Below are 18,697 nucleotides of genomic sequence, written 5' to 3'. Positions count from 1 at the left end.
CACAGAAGAGCAAGAGAATGTTTCCGTCACTTTGCTATAAGGGACAGCCTCACCAAGAAGGCCACACCCAGAAGCTGTCATGATAAAGAATACAATAAAATATAAAGTTGTATAATTTTTTTTTTTTTTTGAGACAGAGTCTCACTCTGTTGCCCAGGCTACAGTGAGTGCCGTGGTGTCAGCCTAGCTCACAGTAACCTCAAACTCCTGGGCTCAAGTGATCCTCCTGCCTCAGCCTCCCTAGTAGCTGGGACTACAGGCATGCGCCACCATGCCCGGCTAACTTTTCTCTCTATATATTTTTAGTTGGCCAATTAATTTCTTTCTATTTTTAGTAGAGACGGGGTCTTGCTCTTGCTTAGGCTGGTTTGGAACTCCTGACCTTGAGCGATCCTCCCGCCTCGGCCTCCCAAACTATAAAGTTATATAACTTTTTTCACATCCAATGTATGTGCATGGGTATCAAAACTTTTTTAAGTGAACCAGATGTGGTGACTCACGCCTGTAGAACTAGCACTTAGCCAGGCCAAAACAGGAGGATCACTGAGACTAGGAGTTTAAGACCAATCTAAGCAATTGGGAGACCCCGTAACTACAAAAATATTTAAAAAATTAGCCTGGTGTGGTGCCTGTAGCCACACGACTTGGGAGGCTGAGGCAGGAGGATTGCTTGAGCCCAGGAGTTGGAGGCTGCAGTGAGCAACAGTGATGCCACTGTACTCCAGGCTGGGCAACAGAGCAAGATCCTATCTCAAAAAAAAATTACAAATGAAAAGTTGGGAATATATTTCCTGTATATACAACCAATGATTGATCTTCTTAAAATACAAAAAATTCTACTAAACTGTAAGAAAGACACAAACAACCTAATAGAAAATGTTCAAAGGCCATGAAAGGAAAGACAAATAAGCAATATACTCACACACACACTTTGCCTCATTAATGACTAAAATTGCCTATTGAAATAAGGTATTTTTAAATTAATAAGTCTTACTTTTTACAGCAGTTTTAGGCTCATAGCAAAATTGGGTGGAACGTGCAGAACTTCCCAAACATCCAGCCCTGCCACTAGCGGCAACCCCAGAGCGGTGCGTCAGCAGCAGTCGATGAACCTGCGCTGATGTGTCATTGTCACCCGCATCCACAGTGGACGCCGGGCTCAGGCTTGGTGCTGTACGTTCTATGGGTTTGCACAAATGAGCAACGACATGTGTAGTTAGGCTCATCCCTCCCTCCCCCAGCCCTGGCAGGGTGAGCCTCGGTGCACCCCAGCTGGCGAGCGCGGGCTGGGCAGCACCTCCCCCTGCGCTTCTCCGGAAGGCAGGCACGTTACCAGTTAGCATGTAAAGAGCTCGCAACCTTTTCCAGAAGCGTTCTCTGCAGATAAGCTTGGGCAAGATGCAGGAGGCCCCAGGTTAGGGACCCACGACTTAGGGCAGGCCCTTCTTGCCAGAGTACAGAGGGCGGGATGGAAGCATTGTAGATTATTTTCCCCAGTATTGTGATGGCAGCTTTTTGTTACTTTTTATATCCCACCAATACATTATATTTCCTGTACCTTGAGAGTAAGAGCCTTCGGCTAGCCTGCAGCTGTAACTGACAAATGCTCCTGAGCAGGGATGTCCCAGTGCTGCTGGGACTTCGTGTTGGTTGACAGTCCTGCACACCGCGGTAACGCCGCCTAGTGATTATGCCTAGTGATTATGCGTCTAAGAAGGCTCGTGGTTCAGGTCCTGGCTTGGCAATGTAGCATAAGGTGATCTCGGATCAGCCACTACTTGGGCTTCATGGGTAAAATGCAACATAAAAGTACCCAGCAGAGAGCTCTGGAGTGGCAGCTGTAGTTTTTATTAGAATGAAGTATCATTAGTACAAATATACAAGAGCCAGGTATACTATTTTGTTAGTTTGTATTTGCTTTTCTTCTGCACATAAATAATAATAATTTAAAATATTTTCCCCCAAAACGATGCATTCTTTTTGTTGTAAACTACCACCAAAAAAAAAAAAAAAAGCTACAACGATGGTTTCTGTAGCTATCACCAAGAAGCTCCCAGGAAAACATAACATTCCTAAATTATGACTTTATTATAATCAAAACCTTATTTCCACATGTTCCAGAGAATTTATATGCTGTAAATCTCGAAGGCTCGAGAAGTAATGTTTGGATCCAAATATAAAGCTCCTTTCTGTGCATTTTGTTAGACCAAAATATCTAAATATATTTATAGAGAGAAGCAAAGATCTGCTCTTTTTTGAAAAAAAATATTCGTCATGTAGCTCCCGTTGTGCAGGGAAACTACAGCTGAGATGGTGGTGCAGCCTTAAGATCTGGACTGTGCAGGTGTCTCCTCCCTGCTGGGGGGTGGCTGCTGCCAGGAGCTGTCCCAGGGGGTGGTGGGCTACAGGGACATTGCCTGGCCTGTGGGCTTCAGTGATCCTGGGCTTGTGGGTTCAGCAGGATGGAAGGTACAAGGCGCATTTGGAAGAAAAGGTATCTGAGGCTCTGCGGCCTAAATGTTCTTAAAGCGACTGCTCTAGTGCAGTGGATGGTACGTTTGTGGACAAGCCCCTGTACAGAGGCAGCTCTGAACACCTCGTCAGCCTGGTATGTTTGCAGGCTGGGGGGGCTGGCCTCTGGCGCCGTAATCTGGCAGAGCTGGGCAGACCATGGGGGAGGCTGGGCCGGGCGGGGCCGGAGTCTGCAGCCCCAGGGCAGGGGACAGGCCCTGCCTACTGCCTGCCTGTCAGTGCCCTCAGCAGCAGTTGGGAAACCTGCTGACCTGCTGTTAATGCTAAACTGCCAGGCGGTGGAGGCTGCAATCACCTGGACTTTTGGGGGGATCATTTCCCCCACACACACAACTGCACATGTTTTTTTTTCTAGCTTGGGTTTATTAAATTCCTTTTGGAATTTTAGAGTGTCAGAAACACCGGGGTGGTTCTAAAACAATCTGACATTTAGGAAAAGGCTAATTATCCTGGTGTTCCGGCAGGTGTTGACATTTGTTCCTTAGTGCTGGGAGCCACAGTTTCAGTCTAATCACTGTAGCTGCTTAATACCGAAAGCTCTCGGCTGAAGCTGAAAGGAAAGAAAGAGAAGAAGAAGGAAAAGGGTTTCTTCTCCCCCGTCTCCACCCAGGAACACCAGAACACGCATCGAGGAGGTTCCGCCCGGTTAGAAACTCCAGGGTTGAGGCTCAGCAGACTGGGTTTGGGATCTCCTTTGCAGAGTGTTAACAGTCACCGAAACAGCAGCCAGGGCGGCGGGGGGCTCTGCTCCTCCAGTCTCTAGTAGCACCGCAGAGCCCCTCACACGCTGTGCTTTTCTGTTTTCCTTTTAAAACCTATCTATGCAAGCTCCCCGCTGTCCCCTAGTTTTCCAGGGAGTAATGCCTGCTTGGTCCTGACCCGACTTGAGGAGTCAGCCTTGTGGAGGCTTGTGCACAAACGGGCAGCAGGTGGCATTTTCCATTTTCTCTCCAGAGACGTGCCGATTTGAGATCGATTCTTATGTGAAAGTCTGAGCAGTGGGCAACCGGGAGGGAGGGGCATGGCCCCTCTTCTGCCATGGCAACCACAAACGTGTGCAGCCTCAGGGATTTGGCCATGAGCAGGGCCATGCAGAGGAAGACCGCCCTGCCCTTCCTCCAGCCCTCGTCTTGGCAGTGTGAGTCCCGAGAGTCTGTAGCGCTTACAAAAGATGAAAAGGGAACCCCTTCCCTGCAGGAAACCAGACAGAAGGGTGAGGCCTCACCTGCCCCCTGCGGACAGGGGTGCAGGAGGGCTGTGGTCCTCCTGGTCCTCCTCCTCCTGGGCTGGGGTCCCTCACGGCACGGGTGACGACGGTGTTCAGAAATGCCCCTTTCCCGAGTTCCATAGTGTGGGCTCGGGCTCCGGCGCCGCGGCCGCTGCTGTGAACCGCGGACGGTTTGCCGGCCCCTGCGCCTGTGATGCGCGCCTGGAGTCCGAGCCACAGGCTGCCTTTCCATGGTCTGAGCGCAAGTCCCGGTGACCTGCGCCTGCTGTGCTGGTGGCCAGCTGTGCTTTACCGAGCCCCAGAGGTGAGACCCGCCGCCCTGAAGCTATTCAGGAAGCAAGGAGTTCAAACCGGGCTTTGTGACTCAGCCGTCTTCACGCTTGGCTGCACGCCGAGCACCTCAGAAACAGTCCTACATTCGAGTTCCACCGCTCGCCAAGTGAGCGAGACTCCAGGGCACGGGGTCTGGATGGCGGCCCTTCTTTATACCCTGGGCGACTTCAGTGTGTGGCAGAGTTGAGACCCTCAGGTCCAAATTCAGGGCTGTGGGCTTCCCTCCCTACCTCCCTCCAGGGGGAAAGGATGAAGAGGAGTCAGGAGGAAGAGCACACGGTGAAACTGCAAGACTCGTGTGTTGCTGGCAGGAACATAAAGTGTCCCGAACTGTCGGAAAACTGTCTGTCGGGCCCTCAAAAAGTCACTCATGGAATTACTAGATGACCCGGCATTTCCATTCACAGGTGTATGTTCCAAAGAACTTAGATTCGTGTGCACAAAAACTAATACATAAACGATGATAGTGGCATTATTTATTAATACCATAATCAAAAAGTGGGTACACCCTGAATCCCTGTGAGCTGGTGAACGGACAGACAGCCTGTGGTCCTTCCGCACAAAGGGACATCACTCAGCCGGAAGAAGAGATGAGCAGTGACACAGGCCACAGCGGGGACGAACCTTGAACACGTTCTGTTCCATGACAGAGACCAGACACGGAGGCCATATGTTGTGTAGTTCCATTGTTATCAAACATCCTCCAGAACAGGCAGATCCATGGCAGAGAGTAGGTTAGTGGTTGTCAGGGGCTGGCTGGGATGGAGGGAGGAGGAAAGACTGCTAACAGGTGATGGAATGTTCTAGAAACAGATGGAATGTTCTGGAATGTTGTTTTGGTGATGGCGACTGCACAACTTTTTGAATATTCTAAAAACCACTGAATTATACACTTTAAAACGGTGGCTCTTGTGATGTGCGAGTTAGGCCTCAGTTTCCAGCAAAAGAACTGCTTGCTGGATACGGCAGTTTTGGAGATCACTGGGGAGCCCAGCGGGCGTCTGCCTCAACCTCCCTGAGACAGGAGCTGGACGGCCTGCGGGCGGCTGCCGGTGGGAAATCGAGGACCACAGCGGAAGAGGGACATGGCACTTTTCTTTCTTTCCCTTTTTCCTTTTATTCTTCATTTAGAATTTGTGGTGAGTGAGACTTGTACACGTTTGGGGGTTGGATGAAGGAAATCAGGAGAGAAAGGCCCCCACGCCCGGCGGGAGTGAAGAGGCAGGACTGAGCTAGCCTGTCGCTGGAGAGAAGGGGACCAGAGAACCTCAGCAGAGGGAGCAGGGAGGAGAGGAAACTGCCCTGTCTGGGTGCACTTGCAGGGGCAGGCCTGTGCTCCTGTGGCCGGGGAGACAGTGAGGGGAGGGGGTCAGAAATAGGCCAGAGCTGGAATCATCCAGAATCTGAACCCAGACTTCCAGAATCCCAGGCAAATACTCTCTGCTACGCTGCATGGCCCAGATATGTCGGAGATTGCAGATCCCATGAAACTTCAGTTCTTAAAAATACTTTTGGTCTTTGTGCGTTGCCACTCACACCTGCCCAGGGGGAGGAGCTCGACCCTAGTAAGAACTGGGTCAGCAACTTGAGGGTGCATAAGCGTGAGCACTGGCTCCTTTCCATGGGCAAATATTTAAGTTCAACTGGAGATTATCGAAGTAATTTTTATTTTATTTTATTTATTTGTTTGTTTTTGAGACAGAGTCTTGCTCTGTTGCCTTGACTAGAGTGTCAGCCTAGCTCAGAGCAACCTCCAACTCCTGGGCTCAAGCGATCCTCCTGCCTCAGCCTCCCGAGTAGCTGGGACTACAGGCATGCGCCACCATGCCCGGCTAATTTTTTCTATATATATTAGATGGCCAATTAATTTATTTCTATTTATAGTAGAGACGGGGTCTTGCTCTTACTTAGGCTGGTTTCGAACTCCTGACCTTGAGCGATCCTCCCGCCTCGGCCTCCCAGAGAGCTAGGATTACAGGCGTGAGCCACCGTGCCCGGCCTTATTGAAGTAACTTTAAGTGAGGAAAGATGAGCCCGTGGTGAGAGGTGTCCACAGAGTTGACTGTAGTGCCGGCATTTTAGGGACGGGACAGCCCCTGGTGAAGGCAAGGACAGAGCCCAGGGCTGTAGTGACGTCCACCCTGCAGGGCCAGAGCTGCAGCTGGGGCCACAAAGCAGGTCCTCCTCTTCCGCCTGAGGTCCCTGCTCCCCTCACAGCGAGGGCCGTGGGGTCTCCAAGAGCAACAGTTTGCTCCAGGGCCCACCAAGACCCACCGTGACGGTCGTGGTGACGGTTGCGTCAGGCCGGCCTCCCACACCCCCTGGTGCCCAGGCTACAGGCCCAGCCATTCACACCGCTCGCCCCAGTCTCGGCGAAAATAGGACGTGACACACTGGCGTCCAGCCACCACCCACCTCCAGTTGCCTTCAGCGCGTCCCTTCCGAGGTGCATGGCGGGCACTGGGTGTGGTTACCAGTGGCACGTCCGGCTGAGCCTCTCCCGGCAGGGCGCACAACCTGAGTGGCGGGGTGGGGGTGGGGTGGGCCAGCCACCCCTTGCTCACAAACGCTGGGGGACACCTCTTAGGGCAGAGATGTAAGTCTTGTTTTCCTGGGTTTTTAAGAAAAATTTAATTATTTTAATTTAGAGAATTATGCAGGCCTTTGCGATTTCTTTTTTACATTTCAAGATCTTTGAGGATGCTGCTTCGTTGCGGGCTGTCTCTGAGTTTCATGCCTACCCCTGGCTCCCTCCTCCAATCCCAGAGAGGCACCTGGGCCGGAGCCGGAAAGCCCCAGCCGGCATGTGCGCACCTGGGCACGCAGGGGGCGACGTGAAGGGCGAGCAAGCCGCTGGGTGGGAGGCCTGGAGGGTCCTACGCAGCCTTGAGGGCCGCACCCAGCCGGGCCGCCCCCACGACCGCTGTCTGCCCGCAGAACCAGCTGGAGGCACACCAGGAGGAGGGCATGGTGATCTCGCACATGGCCGTGGCCGGCGTCGGGATCTGGATCGCCTTCACCTCGGGCTCCACACTCCGCCTCTTCCACACCGAGACACTGGAGCACCTGCAGGATGTCAACATCGCCGCGCCCGTGCACAACCTGCTGCCAGGTGCGGGGCTGGCGGGGGAGGGGCTGGTGGGGGAGGGCCGGGCCTAGAGACACCTCTGGATGGGGCGGGGCCTGGAGATCCCCTTCCCCGCCCTCTTAGCCCTTACATGTCCGTGACACAAGGTCCCCTAAGCACCTCCGTGTCCTGGAGTAAGACCAGGTTCCAGTGGTATGTTTACCGGTCAGAGCAGGCGGCCGGAAGGTTTCTCATCGTTAACCGTGGTGAGGCTCTGGTGCAGCAAGGACTGGGGGAAAGGATCTAGAACAGGAGAGTCATCGGGAGGGGGCGGACTTTTAGGGAGGGCCTCCCAGACCCAGGTCATACACAGAGAGCGAAGGGAGTGTAAGCGTGCAGCTGGTTGTATAAGCATGTAGCTGGTATGTATATAGGTATGTAGTATGTATGAACATGGAGCTACTGTGTATGAGCATGGAGCTAGTGTGTGTAAGTGTGCAGCTGATGTGTATAAACGTGCAGCTGGTGTGTGTAAGCGTGCAGCTGGTGTGTATAAGCATGTAGCCAGAGTATATGAGCATGAGGGGCAGAGGCGACCAGCTTGACCATGCCCGTATTTCCTGGTGGGATCACTGAAGGCTTTCAACAGGAAAGAATTTGTCCCACACTGAGTGCTGGGAAGATCATCCTGCAGAAAGATGTGGAGAGCAGGGAGAAGGGGACCGAGACTGCCTCGATCTGCCGGCCTGGCCTGGCAGGTGGCAGGGAGAGGGCAAGAGGAAGGCAGGGGTGGGGTGGGGGGAGTCTCGCCCAGGGCTCGGATGTGGATGCAAAGGGGGCAGGAAGGAGGGAAGCTGGATCTCACCTTGAGCACGTCAGCAGTGGACGGTGGGCAGGACGGGCGTCCCAGTCCAGTCGCCTCTTCATGGACTTGTGTTTGGGGTGTTTGAGTCATGGAGTCGGTCGGCTGGGGACAGCCGCTCAGAAGTCAGTTTGGTCCCGTCCCCGTGGGGCAGCGAATCAAATTGATCCACATGATTTGCAAACCTTATTCACACCAGGCACCTGGATTTGGTTTTTGGGTCTTAGTGACCCTTCACGGGTGGCATGAGACCATCCTGGGATTGGCGGAAGGTTTTCGTTTTGGTGCATTCATCTCTCGGTGGGTTGGCGATATTGGAAGATGTCTGTTGTCTAAGGAGATGAGGCTACCGCCGCAGGTCCCCACCACGACAGATACCAGCACCTTACGCACAGCAGCAAAGCATTTCTCAGGTTCTGGGGCTGGGTGCCCGAGCCCCAGGTGCCGGCGGGCTGGGTTCTAGTGAGGACCTGATCCCTGGTGTGCAGACGGTGTCCTCGAGTGTGGAGAGTGGGCTCTGGTCTCCTCCTCTTCCTGCAAAGGCACCAGCCCTTTCGGGGGCCACGCTCATGACCCCTAATCATCCCAATCACCTCTCACAGCCTCCCAATACCAACACACTGGGGTTAGAACTTCCGAATACGAATGTGGGGGACACACTCAGCCCATAGCAGGTACCATTTATGATGCATTGAAAAATACAATAATTTAGAGATCATTTTCTAGAAAGGGTGTGTGGCTGCCCTTTGAGAAGGGGTGGGAGGAGGGAGAGGGGCAGGAGGAAGAGGAGGAGGAGGTTCAGAGGTTCATGGGGCAGTCCTTCGCTGGAGACAGAGGGCGAGGCTGTGGTAGCTGTTCTTTTCTATGGGGCCAGCTCTATACAAATCATAGTTAAAAGACTGTAGGATATTTTCATTTGGTGAAGAAAATGGAGATTTATGTAACATGCAAGTTTATATTTAGAAAACCAAAACAGCTTGCTCCCTCTGGCTTGGAAAGTGTGCCGCCGCTCTGCGGCGGGGCGGGCGTGTCCTGAGCACGTGCTGTGGAGCGAATGTCTGCTGCAGGGCTCGCCCTGGCTGTTGGGAGGAACCCAAGTCACATCAGCGGATTGCCGGAGCACGGCCCGGCCCGGCCCGGCCCGGCCCGGGAGTGCCGAGCGCTCCAAGCTCCCCGTGCGGCGGCAGGCGAGGAGGCTGCTTTGAGGAAGCAGTGTCTGAGCTGCCCTGGTGCAGGCCGCCCCCAACGCCCAGGCCGGGCAGCCCCCAGTTGCCGTGTTTCCGGAGCTCTGAGCCAGCCAACCAAAATGCAGTGGCCACCCCAGGACCCTTGGTATTTATTTAACCCTCTCCACTTGTGATCAGAAAGAAACTCGTAAGGGGAAGGGAAGGCAAGCACACATGGTGGAGCTTGTACTTGACAATACCAAGCAGCACTCAAGGCCCAGGCTGCAAGGACAGAGCAGGGCAGGCACAGCTGCGCTCGGGGGCCCTGTCCCCACTGTGGCCTCCCCGATGTCGTCTTTGACTTGCTCCCGTGCAAGAGACAGGCATGATCACCGGCGTCCCTCTGGGCACAGACCCAGGCGGGCTCACACGCCGACCGGTCCGCCCACCACTGGGACCAGAAGCAGCATGCAGGAGACCTCGGCCTGGGCCAGCCCTGCCCTCTGGTAGAGCCAGCACTTAGCGGCAGCGGCAGTTTCAACAGCGAAGTTGTCTGCGGCTGATCTGCCGAGTCCGATCATCACGCTGTTGCTGTTGCTGGAATATAAAATTAAAGCAGGTTCTGCAAATGAAGACCTGCCAAGCCAAAAAGAACAGAACTTGAAAAGGAAAGAAATGACACTCTAACTCCCACCTTCTTTTACAAGTTGACAAAACTCGATTCAGTCTTTTCCCCTCCTCAGAGTTCTCAGACGCTCGAACCTACAGCTAAATGCAGGGTCTTTTCCTCCTGTTGGGAATTCACTTCTGAAAACGATTAGCTCGAGTTCTTTCACATAAACCACGTAAAATCTGACACAGGCCAACAACCGGTGGTGAACCATTCTGTGATCAACGCACGCGTTTTTAGCGGAGTCGCTGAAGCTCTAAGTTGCAAAGGAGCAGAGTTCATAGCCAGTGAGTTGAAAGGGCTGCATCCGTTCCCAGCTGTGACAGCCGAGAGTCAACTCCTCGCTGGTGCAGATGTTTCCTGCTCTGTCCAGAAGGCCACAGGTGGAGTTGCTGTGGAAAAGTTGGAGACCCCGTTAAATGCAGCCTCCGTGACCTGTTGAGCGAGTGTGGGGCCTCCGGAAGGCCTGGCCAAGTGAGCTGCAGTCTGGCTCTTAAGAAAAGCAAGTGACCTTCTGAACACCTAGACCACACTGTGAGGACTGAGGACGCTGAGTTAAGGAACAAGGTTGGGGACTTGGGTGCCCCCTCCTCTCCTGGCCTCGGCGTCCTCCAGGGCTCGCCAGTGGCCTGTCCCTGCTCTGTCCAGAGGTTTAAGTTATGGGGTGAAAAGGCGGAGAGCGGATCCCCTTGTAGCTTTTCCTGCCATGCTTTGAGGACCTGCTTGCTGCCGCCTTTCCCCGTCCTGCGGCGAGTTTATCGGAAGCGCTGCATTAACCCAGCCGTGCAGCTCACGCCCGCGCCTCCGGGTCCGCGCTGTGCCCGGAGCGCGTCTGCTCTCTGCGCGTCAGCTGCGCGTGCAGAGACAAGAGCACGCCCTCGGTCCCCGCTTTGCGTTTGTAACCCATCTGTAAACTCTCCCTGCGGCTTGTCCTGCGCCCCTGCGTCACCTGCCTCCCGCCCCCTAGGAGGCCCCGCAGCATCGTGCGCGATCGCCGCTGGCGCTTCTGGACGGACACCCGTGCGGCTCACAGTCCCGCATCCTCCGCGGCTGGAAACTGTCGGCCGTGATTGTGTCCGCTGGGCTTTCCTGTGTGAAGTTAAAGGCGCATCGTAGACAACCCTGAAAATGGAATTTAAAAATTCCCTGGAGCTGTATCATTTTCTTTAGTTTCTGAGCGTGTTAGCAAAATTAACATCTGGGTTTTGCAGTGGCGCAAGAGCTGGCTCCACAGGAGCCTCCCCGCCTTTCACGCGCTTGCTCCCGCAGGCGACCTTCTGTGACCCAAGCTGTTCCTATCGTGCGACCTCTCTAGAAAGACCCCATTCTGAGGAAGGAGTTTATCCACAGAGGCTCTAGAAGGTTCCCCAGATTCTGCTACACATGAGTTAGGTATAAAATCTGGGGACGTGATGAAAATCGAGATTTCCTGGAATCTGTTGTTTACGTGCAAAGGGAGGGGGGAAAATTTATCAGGAGAATAAATGATCATTTTCAAAGTGTGTTTCTGAATGAAAATGAGTAGCAATGTTTCATCCCTCCTAATTTGGCAGTGAGTTTTCTCCCACGTTTTTGTTAGCAGCTGGAAATACTTATGGGTCCTGTCTCTGGGATGAAATTACATTATAAAGATCTGTCTTATCAACGGAAAAAAGCCAAAGTTCGTAAAATAATTTAAAGAGATTTATTCTGAGCCAAATTTGAGGACCATGACCCAGAGCCACACTCAAGAAGCCTTGAGCAGTGGACTCAGTGTTGCTGGGTTATGGTTTGGTTTTATACATTTCAGGGAGACAGGGTTACAGGTAAAGTCATAAGTCAATACGTGGGAGGCATACATTGGTTTGGCCCAAAAAGGTGGGACATATCGAAGCAGGGGCTTACAGGTTATAGGTGGGTTTAAAGATTCTTTGGCTTGTAATTGGTTAAAGACATGAAGCTTCAGCATGTTTCAACACAAGGAGCTGCTATCAGAGATAAGCCAGTAGACATAGATTTGTTGTGTAAATTGAGGGCCTGCAGGTCTGTCTTGCTTACCCTTAGGCCTGTTAATGGGTTACAAAGGATGTCCCCAAGAAGGGAGGGGGCAAGATGAGGCCTGTCTGACCTCATTTCTCCTAGCAGGCAATTAGTTTTAGGATACTCCTTTGGCCACCAGGGGGTACATTTAGTCAGCCAGTGGGGGTGGGGTGTGAGCCTTAAAATTGTATTGTAGTTTACAATTTCCCCCTTTTGGCTAAGATCTGTCAGAGGCAGCATCTATGGCCAAACTTTTTTTTTTGTCCCATCCGTTGCCAGGGTGGTGTGGCTGCCTGCCCTGGGTCCATCCAGTCCCTCGGTGGGACCCTTGTGGCCAAGAGGACTGAAGAGCCGAAATGGGGCTTATAGCCAATTAAATAAGCCAAATAGGACCGGAGGTAATCAGGCACTCATTAATACCCCAAAATCTTTTAGATGACAGAAGAGTAAAATGTAAAATATCAAAGGCAAAGCTACAAAACCAATTTACCTGCAAGTATCGAGGTACTATATTCTTGGGTGTAGTGGTAGATGTGTAGCAAATATAAGCATCATTAACATTTAAGCTAAGGGAATTTTAAAGACTTTTATTGTGTCACAACATTTCAGTCTCTTTAGTAATTTATACTAAGGTGGCTGATAAATTTCTCATCATATTTCCTTTTGTATAAATCCATAACTGATAAAAGTTATACTTAGTAAGTTCTAAGTCTATAGGAAGCAGGGAAAAAAAACCTTTTATGATTGACATGGATATCTGCAGCAGTCTGAAGTGCAAAGGCATAGCTCTAATTCTTGAGATGGGCTGTTTTTGAAATCACCATTTTTCTCATTAGCTGTCTTTAGAGTGAAGTTGTTTACAGAGTAAAAATATCATAAGTGCTTCTGTAGTAATCCAAAATCATTATTTAAAAATGTATAAATTCACTATTCATGAAAATTAACTCAGAAATTCCTCTTTGTAGGAAAATTAAATGAAATTCAGTTTCCCCAAACCAAAATATTATAGGATGTTAAAGTTTAAAAATCATAAAAGTTGTTAATTGATTCATTTGCATAGTTTTCCTTTATATGAGGGCATAACTAGCACCTTGGGGGTAAATGTGGGATGATGTGATGTTATTAATCCCACAGCAGCCTCTGAGCTGAGCCCAGAACCCTGCCCAGGCTGGCCACCAGGTGTCACTTGTTTTATTGTTTCCAACATGCTTGCATTTTAAAAAGCAAATTTACTCAAATTCAGGACAGCTGGAATATAGCAGCCCCCATTGCACTTCCCTCCACTGGGGGTGGCTGAGAACCAGGTGATCGGTGGCCCTGGGGTCTTGGGGGGGGCAAGTCTCCCCCAGCTCTGCTAGAGGACATTTGTGAGGGATCTTTTGAGATAAGATTATTAACATCAGAAGCTGTAGGTGGAAAACCCTAGTCCAGCTGTGTGTCGTAGATCTATAGGGGAGAGAACGAGGCTTTGCCGAAAGGAAGCTGAAGGCGCGGAGCAGTGACGGCCTTCGGCCGCTTCTGCCGTAGCCTTGCAGCGGTTCGGAGTGAAGTTTATGCGGATGTGCATGCAGGTTGGTTTCCTGTCGCACAAGATGGTCACGTTTAGCATCTAAACACTTACCATCGAGTCAGACATGCTCCAGAGGATGTGTCCACAGTCTCGCCGCTGCCCTGCCGCCGGGCTGCCCCCGGGGCTCTGTCTCTCCCTACCAAGTGCTGGCTGGTCAAGCGAGCAGTCAAACACCAGAAATTGCTGCGGTTTCTGATTAGCTTTTAGAAATAGCAGCACCTGCTTGCTCACGGGACGGTGCTGTGGGTGAGCCGCAGTTCTGACACGTCTCTGAGACCCTAGTTGCCCAAAGCAGGTGAGAATGTGAATCTGAGTTTAGAAATAAAACCAAATGTCTTTTTTTTTTTGCAGCTAGGGGTCATTTGTTTGTTTTGGGTACGGTTAGTTTTGCTGTCACCTAAATAATTCATCAAACTGACTTCTATAGAGGCGCCAATTGTCTTTGGCTCTGGTAGTGTCGGGTCCTTTGTTTCTCATTCTCTGTATCTAAGGTGGACGGGGGTCAAAGGCAGAGATACTGGGAACAGCTTCCGTGTCCACAGAAAAGAAGAAGCAAACTGGTTTCTAAGCCCTCAGCACTGTGGCTCACGACCAAACTAAACCTGCCTTCCGTGGTTGTGGGCTTTGGGGCCAAACAGAGACAGGCCAGCAGTGGTGATATCTTGTCTCCTTCAGAAAGCCACGGTTCAGAATTGCCCCTCGGAACTGGGCTGGTGAGGGGTGGGGGCTGTCTTTGTCACCATCGGAGCTTCTCCCACTTCCGTCCGTCACCACTGCCCAGCCCTGTCACCACCCAGAGCAAGCGGTGTCATTGCTCTGGGCTTCAGATCCTTGGCTGCAAATCAAAACAAAACTAACCAACAACTTTAAAAGCCTCCGATGCTAGGGTCCTAGCGCGAGTCCTAAGATATTCTTGTTCTTCCCACAGAGCCCAGGGACGCCTTTCCATCCCCCCCCCAGGCCACAACCGTGCAGCCAGGTGCCCTCACTCCAGAGCCCCCACACTTCAGGAGACCCCTCGTTGCATGTGAAGGGGCTCTGGGCCTTCCCCCGCCCCCCAGAGCTGTGGCAGCTGCATGTGTGTTGGGGCCTGGGGCTCATCTGTGCCACACGGAAGCAGGTGGTTTGGCCAGATGATTCTAGGGTGATTGACACCCAAAAAGGGCAACCAGAGCCTCGCAGGGGGGAGGTGGGCGGGAGGCCCAGGGACGCACCTGCCCCACTGCCGCTGTGCTCGGGTACAGTTGCAGGACGCACCTGCCCTTCAGCTATGTCGTCCGGGTCCCTGTGGTCCCGTCTCGGGAAGCCCAGCGCTCAGGTGTGAGCACCTCCCGTGCCGTGTCCCGCTTTGGGGGTCTGCTGGTGACCCGGAGCCTGGCGCTGGCCTGCGGGGTGTCCAGCCTCGAGCCACCTGTCTGTCTCCCCCAGGGCACCAGCGGCTGTCAGTGACCAGCCTGCTCGTGGGCCATGGGTTGCTGATGGTTGGCACCAGCCTGGGAGTCCTGGTGGCCCTGCCGGTCCCCCGTCTGCAAGGCATCCCCAAGGTGACTGGTGAGTCTGTGGCGGCTCCGCCCTGAAACTCATGGGCTTGGCGGGCAGCGGTCTGCCCTGTGACTCGACGTCCCAGAGTCGTTTAAACAGTTCGAATCATTTGGGGTGTTGTATCAGTGTATTATAAAGACTTCATAGAGTATATCTATTAAGTTGGACTTATCCATAGTTTTGGTTTTCTATTTCTCCTATCGCTGTTCCAAGGAGAGCCGCATCCCCAGAGCGTGGGTATTCATATTGTGTTTACTGCCACCAGTTCCTGCCATTGTGCACAGCCTTGCTCAGTGGCGTGGGTACATTCTGTATTTTATGTAAAGAAGGAAGCCCAGGCTCTGGGAAAGCTGGGTTGCGCTTCTTATTACAGCACGGGCAGGAGCTCGAGTTGGTGCCTGCAGCCCCTTTGGAGAGAGCGGGGCGGCCTTACGGGGCATGCGCCCTTAAACACGCCCTGCATCTGGTCTGAGTCAGGATTTCCAGGTCAGGAATCTGTCTTGGGAAACAGCCTGACCTAGGAATGAAGTATCCTGCAAAAAGATATTTGCCCCAGCGTTTGATTTTTTTTTTTTTTTTTTTTTTGAGACAGAGTCTCACTCTGTTGCCCAGGCTAGAGTGAGTGCCATGGCGTCAGCCTCGCTCACAGCAACCTCAGACTCCTGGGCTCAAGCGATCCTCTTGCCTCAGCCTCCCGAGTAGCTGGGACTACAGGCATGCGCCACCATGCCCAGCTGATTTTTTCTATATATTTTTAGTTGTCCAGATAATTTCTTTCTATTTATAGTAAAGACAGGGATCTTGCCCTTGCTCAGGCTGGTCTCAAACTCCTGACCTTGAGCAATCCTCCCGCCTCGGCCTCCCAGAGTGCTAGGATGACAGGCGTGAGCCATGGCGCCTGGCCTGTATTATTTTAACCCTTTGCATCAGATGTCGAGCGTGGATAATGTCGAGTGGATGATGAAAAAAAAGCAAGTGAGTGCAAAGGGTTAAAATTACAGTATGAGTATTAGAACTGGGACATTGCCAAAGAAGACCCAGTTTTGTGTTTTTGATCATCATTTTCGAAGTTTTATTCAAATTACTAAGAATCCACAAGAATATGACCTAGATGTTTTCACATTAACCTGCCACTCAAGAATGCAGGTCACTCGCAGGGTCTTGTCACTGGGCCGGGGGAGCCGTCTGGGTTGGGCTCTGTGCACTCCGGGTTCCTTTCGTGATGCGTCAATTGTAACGGCCAGTGTGGGGCTGTCTCCCTCCAGGCCGGGGCATGGTGTCCTACCACGCGCACAACGGGCCCGTCAAGTTCATCCTCCTGGCCGAGGCTCTGCAGGGGAGAGACAAGGACAGAGCTGGGGACAGCCTGCCCCCGGCCTCAGAGTCCCTGGTGGCGGAAGAGGACAAGGACAAGGGCAAGGACAGGCATCCCGGTGGCGAGGGCGCCGGCTCCTGCCCAAGCCAGGGCGACGCCCCCGACACGGCCGTCTGGTTGGGAGACGCGACCCAGACGAGTGACGCCGCGTCCTCCTCCTCGGGGTCCCCAAGCCTGTGCCAGGGCGCCGGCAACCTGGAGCACAGGCCTGAGGACAGCGTCATCCACGACCTCCTGAGGGACCCTGTGGTCTCGCTGAGAAGCAGGGCGCGGCCGCGGGCGAGGAAGGCCAAGGCCAGCTCGGCGCTGGTGGTGTGCGGTGGCCAGGGCCACCGCCGGGTGCCCGGCAAGGCCAGGCCGCCCCACCGCGAGGAGCTGGCGCCCTCCGTCCTGGTCTGGCAGGTCCCCTGCTGAGCCGCCCTGGCCGGGCCTGGCAGTGGAGGACGGCTTCTCCGTGAAATCACTCGAGAGGCGCCAGTGCCTGCGTGGCTCGTCCGCGCGGCGTGGGGCGCGTTACACACAGGGTCTGGGGAAGAAGTGTGCAATGTCGCAGTGGTGGCCTTCCTGCCGTCCCGCCCTCTCCTCTGTGCAGCGGAAGGGGGCGCAGGGTCTGAGTCACCAAGCGGCGCTCTGGGGAGGCGCCGCGTCCGCGCGGCTGCCGCAGTGGACACGCACACACTATGTTAGAGCTTCAGCGTCAGACCTGTTCTCCTGTATTGCTTAAGAGAATCTGCACACTAAGAATCTATGAGAAAATAAGTGTAGTCCATAGTATGGGAGTTTATTAACAATCCTTTAAATAATTTTACTTGATTCAAACTACCACTTTTATTTATATTCTGTCTTTTCAAATTCCAGAATAGAATCTGTAACGGTTAAAAAAAAAACCAGGGCACACACGCACCCAGTCCGGACGGAGTGAGCTGGGCTTCCCAGAGCTGCGGTGGGACGTGTGAACTGTCTATTTTAACAAAGTAGTATTTTTATGTCGCATTTCTCAACGGTCAAAAAATTTACCAGTTTAATATTTTAGTTGATACATCGTCTGCAGCATTCGCCAATAATGTTTGCTTTGAACCAAAATGCCCGATACCTGTCGACATTTGGACATGAGCATCAATGCCAAATTGTTCTCCTCTTCTCGTTATTAAATAGCATTAATGTTCATGTTAGAAATGTGTATGTTTTAGCTTTATAGGAAACAGGAAGAAAAAGTCTCGTTCTCTCATCTGCCGAGCTGGAGGGCTAAGTCCACCTTGAACACGCAGGTGAGGTCCCCATGGCCCGTCCCCGAGCAGCTCCTCCTCGGGGCTCAGGGGACTGGGCCAGCTCTGGTGTCTGGGTGCGAGAGCAATCAGCGAGTGCCACTGTATTTATGTATCAGTGTTTTACTTACTGGGTGGATGATGAGAGAAAAACAAAGCAACCTAACACAGGCATTCACCAGAAATAAATGTCTCAGCACTTTACAGATAACTAAAAAAAATGTTAATTTTATGACTTAGCCAAATGCTTTTCTCAGTGGCATACATACCCCATGTGAAAGTGATTTCCTCCCAAGCTTTGTTAAACTGTTAGCTGCTGATTTCATAAATAAAGTCTTTTTATTTAAAAGTGCAGCGTGTTGCAAGGCGCCTTTTCCCCATAAACCACGAGAGCGCAGTCGCATTCTGGAGGGGGGGTCTGAGCCCGGCCCGAGGCGGAGCTGAGCCCTCCCCGGAGCACCTCTTGCTCACATTGCCTCCCTACCGCGGACTCCGAGGGCACAGATGAGGAAACTGAGTCCCAGTGCCCCTTCGTCCAGGAGTTGACGCCTGGATCTCAGTGTCTGTGTTCTTAACCGCCATTTGTGTTCCTGAGAAGCCACACGAAATGGAGTAGCAGAAAGCAAGCGCAGCCTTCATGCTGCAGGGAGCCGCTCGAACGGCCCTCTGGAGGGAGAGGCAGTTTGTAGGGACAGGTCCCCACCTGCCAGGTGGACTGAGGGGAGCCCAGCCACCCCACGGCCTGGGCAGCTTTCAACTCCCATCAGTGCGGAAGGGCTTCGCGGAGCCGGACGCCTTCCACAACCGGGTCAGCAAGTAGAGGGAGCCTTGCTGTCGGCACAGAGCATGAGGCACAGAAACCTCAGTTTTAGTGAGACAAGCGACGTGCGGAGAGACTGTAGCCGTCCCGCATATTTTCTTTAGAATATGAAGTGTGTGTCATTAAGAAAACGGGGTAAATGATGCTGTAGTATTCCCGGCACTTTGCCGAATATTCTCAGGTAACTGTGGACATGGCACAGTTCTTGCTGTTTCAGAAACCACTTCCCCTTTCCTGCTCTGCCCCCC

The 18,697-nt window shown here is 52.6% G+C and overlaps 1 protein-coding gene across 5 annotated transcripts in view; it reads left to right on the top strand.

Annotated features, from left to right (window-relative positions):
- The window catches only part of ARHGEF10 (Rho guanine nucleotide exchange factor 10), an 86,152-nt gene extending 68,705 nt beyond the window's left edge, over positions 1 to 17,447 (top strand). For all 5 annotated transcript variants that reach the window (XM_012788812.2, XM_075997286.1, XM_075997285.1 and 2 more), the window contains 3 exons: positions 7,031 to 7,205; positions 14,876 to 14,998; positions 16,255 to 17,447. In XM_012788812.2, the coding sequence (XP_012644266.2) occupies positions 7,031 to 7,205; positions 14,876 to 14,998; positions 16,255 to 16,778 (822 nt within the window). In that variant the 3' untranslated portion in view covers positions 16,779 to 17,447. The remainder of the gene's footprint in view (positions 1 to 7,030; positions 7,206 to 14,875; positions 14,999 to 16,254) is intronic.
- Positions 17,448 to 18,697: the final 1,250 nt, after the last annotated feature.

This window comes from Microcebus murinus, chromosome 24 (genome assembly GCF_040939455.1).
Source record: "Microcebus murinus isolate Inina chromosome 24, M.murinus_Inina_mat1.0, whole genome shotgun sequence".
Lineage (NCBI taxonomy): Eukaryota > Metazoa > Chordata > Mammalia > Primates > Cheirogaleidae > Microcebus > Microcebus murinus.
Note: the sequence above shows the minus strand (reverse complement) of the source record. Positions and strands in the feature narration are given on the sequence as shown.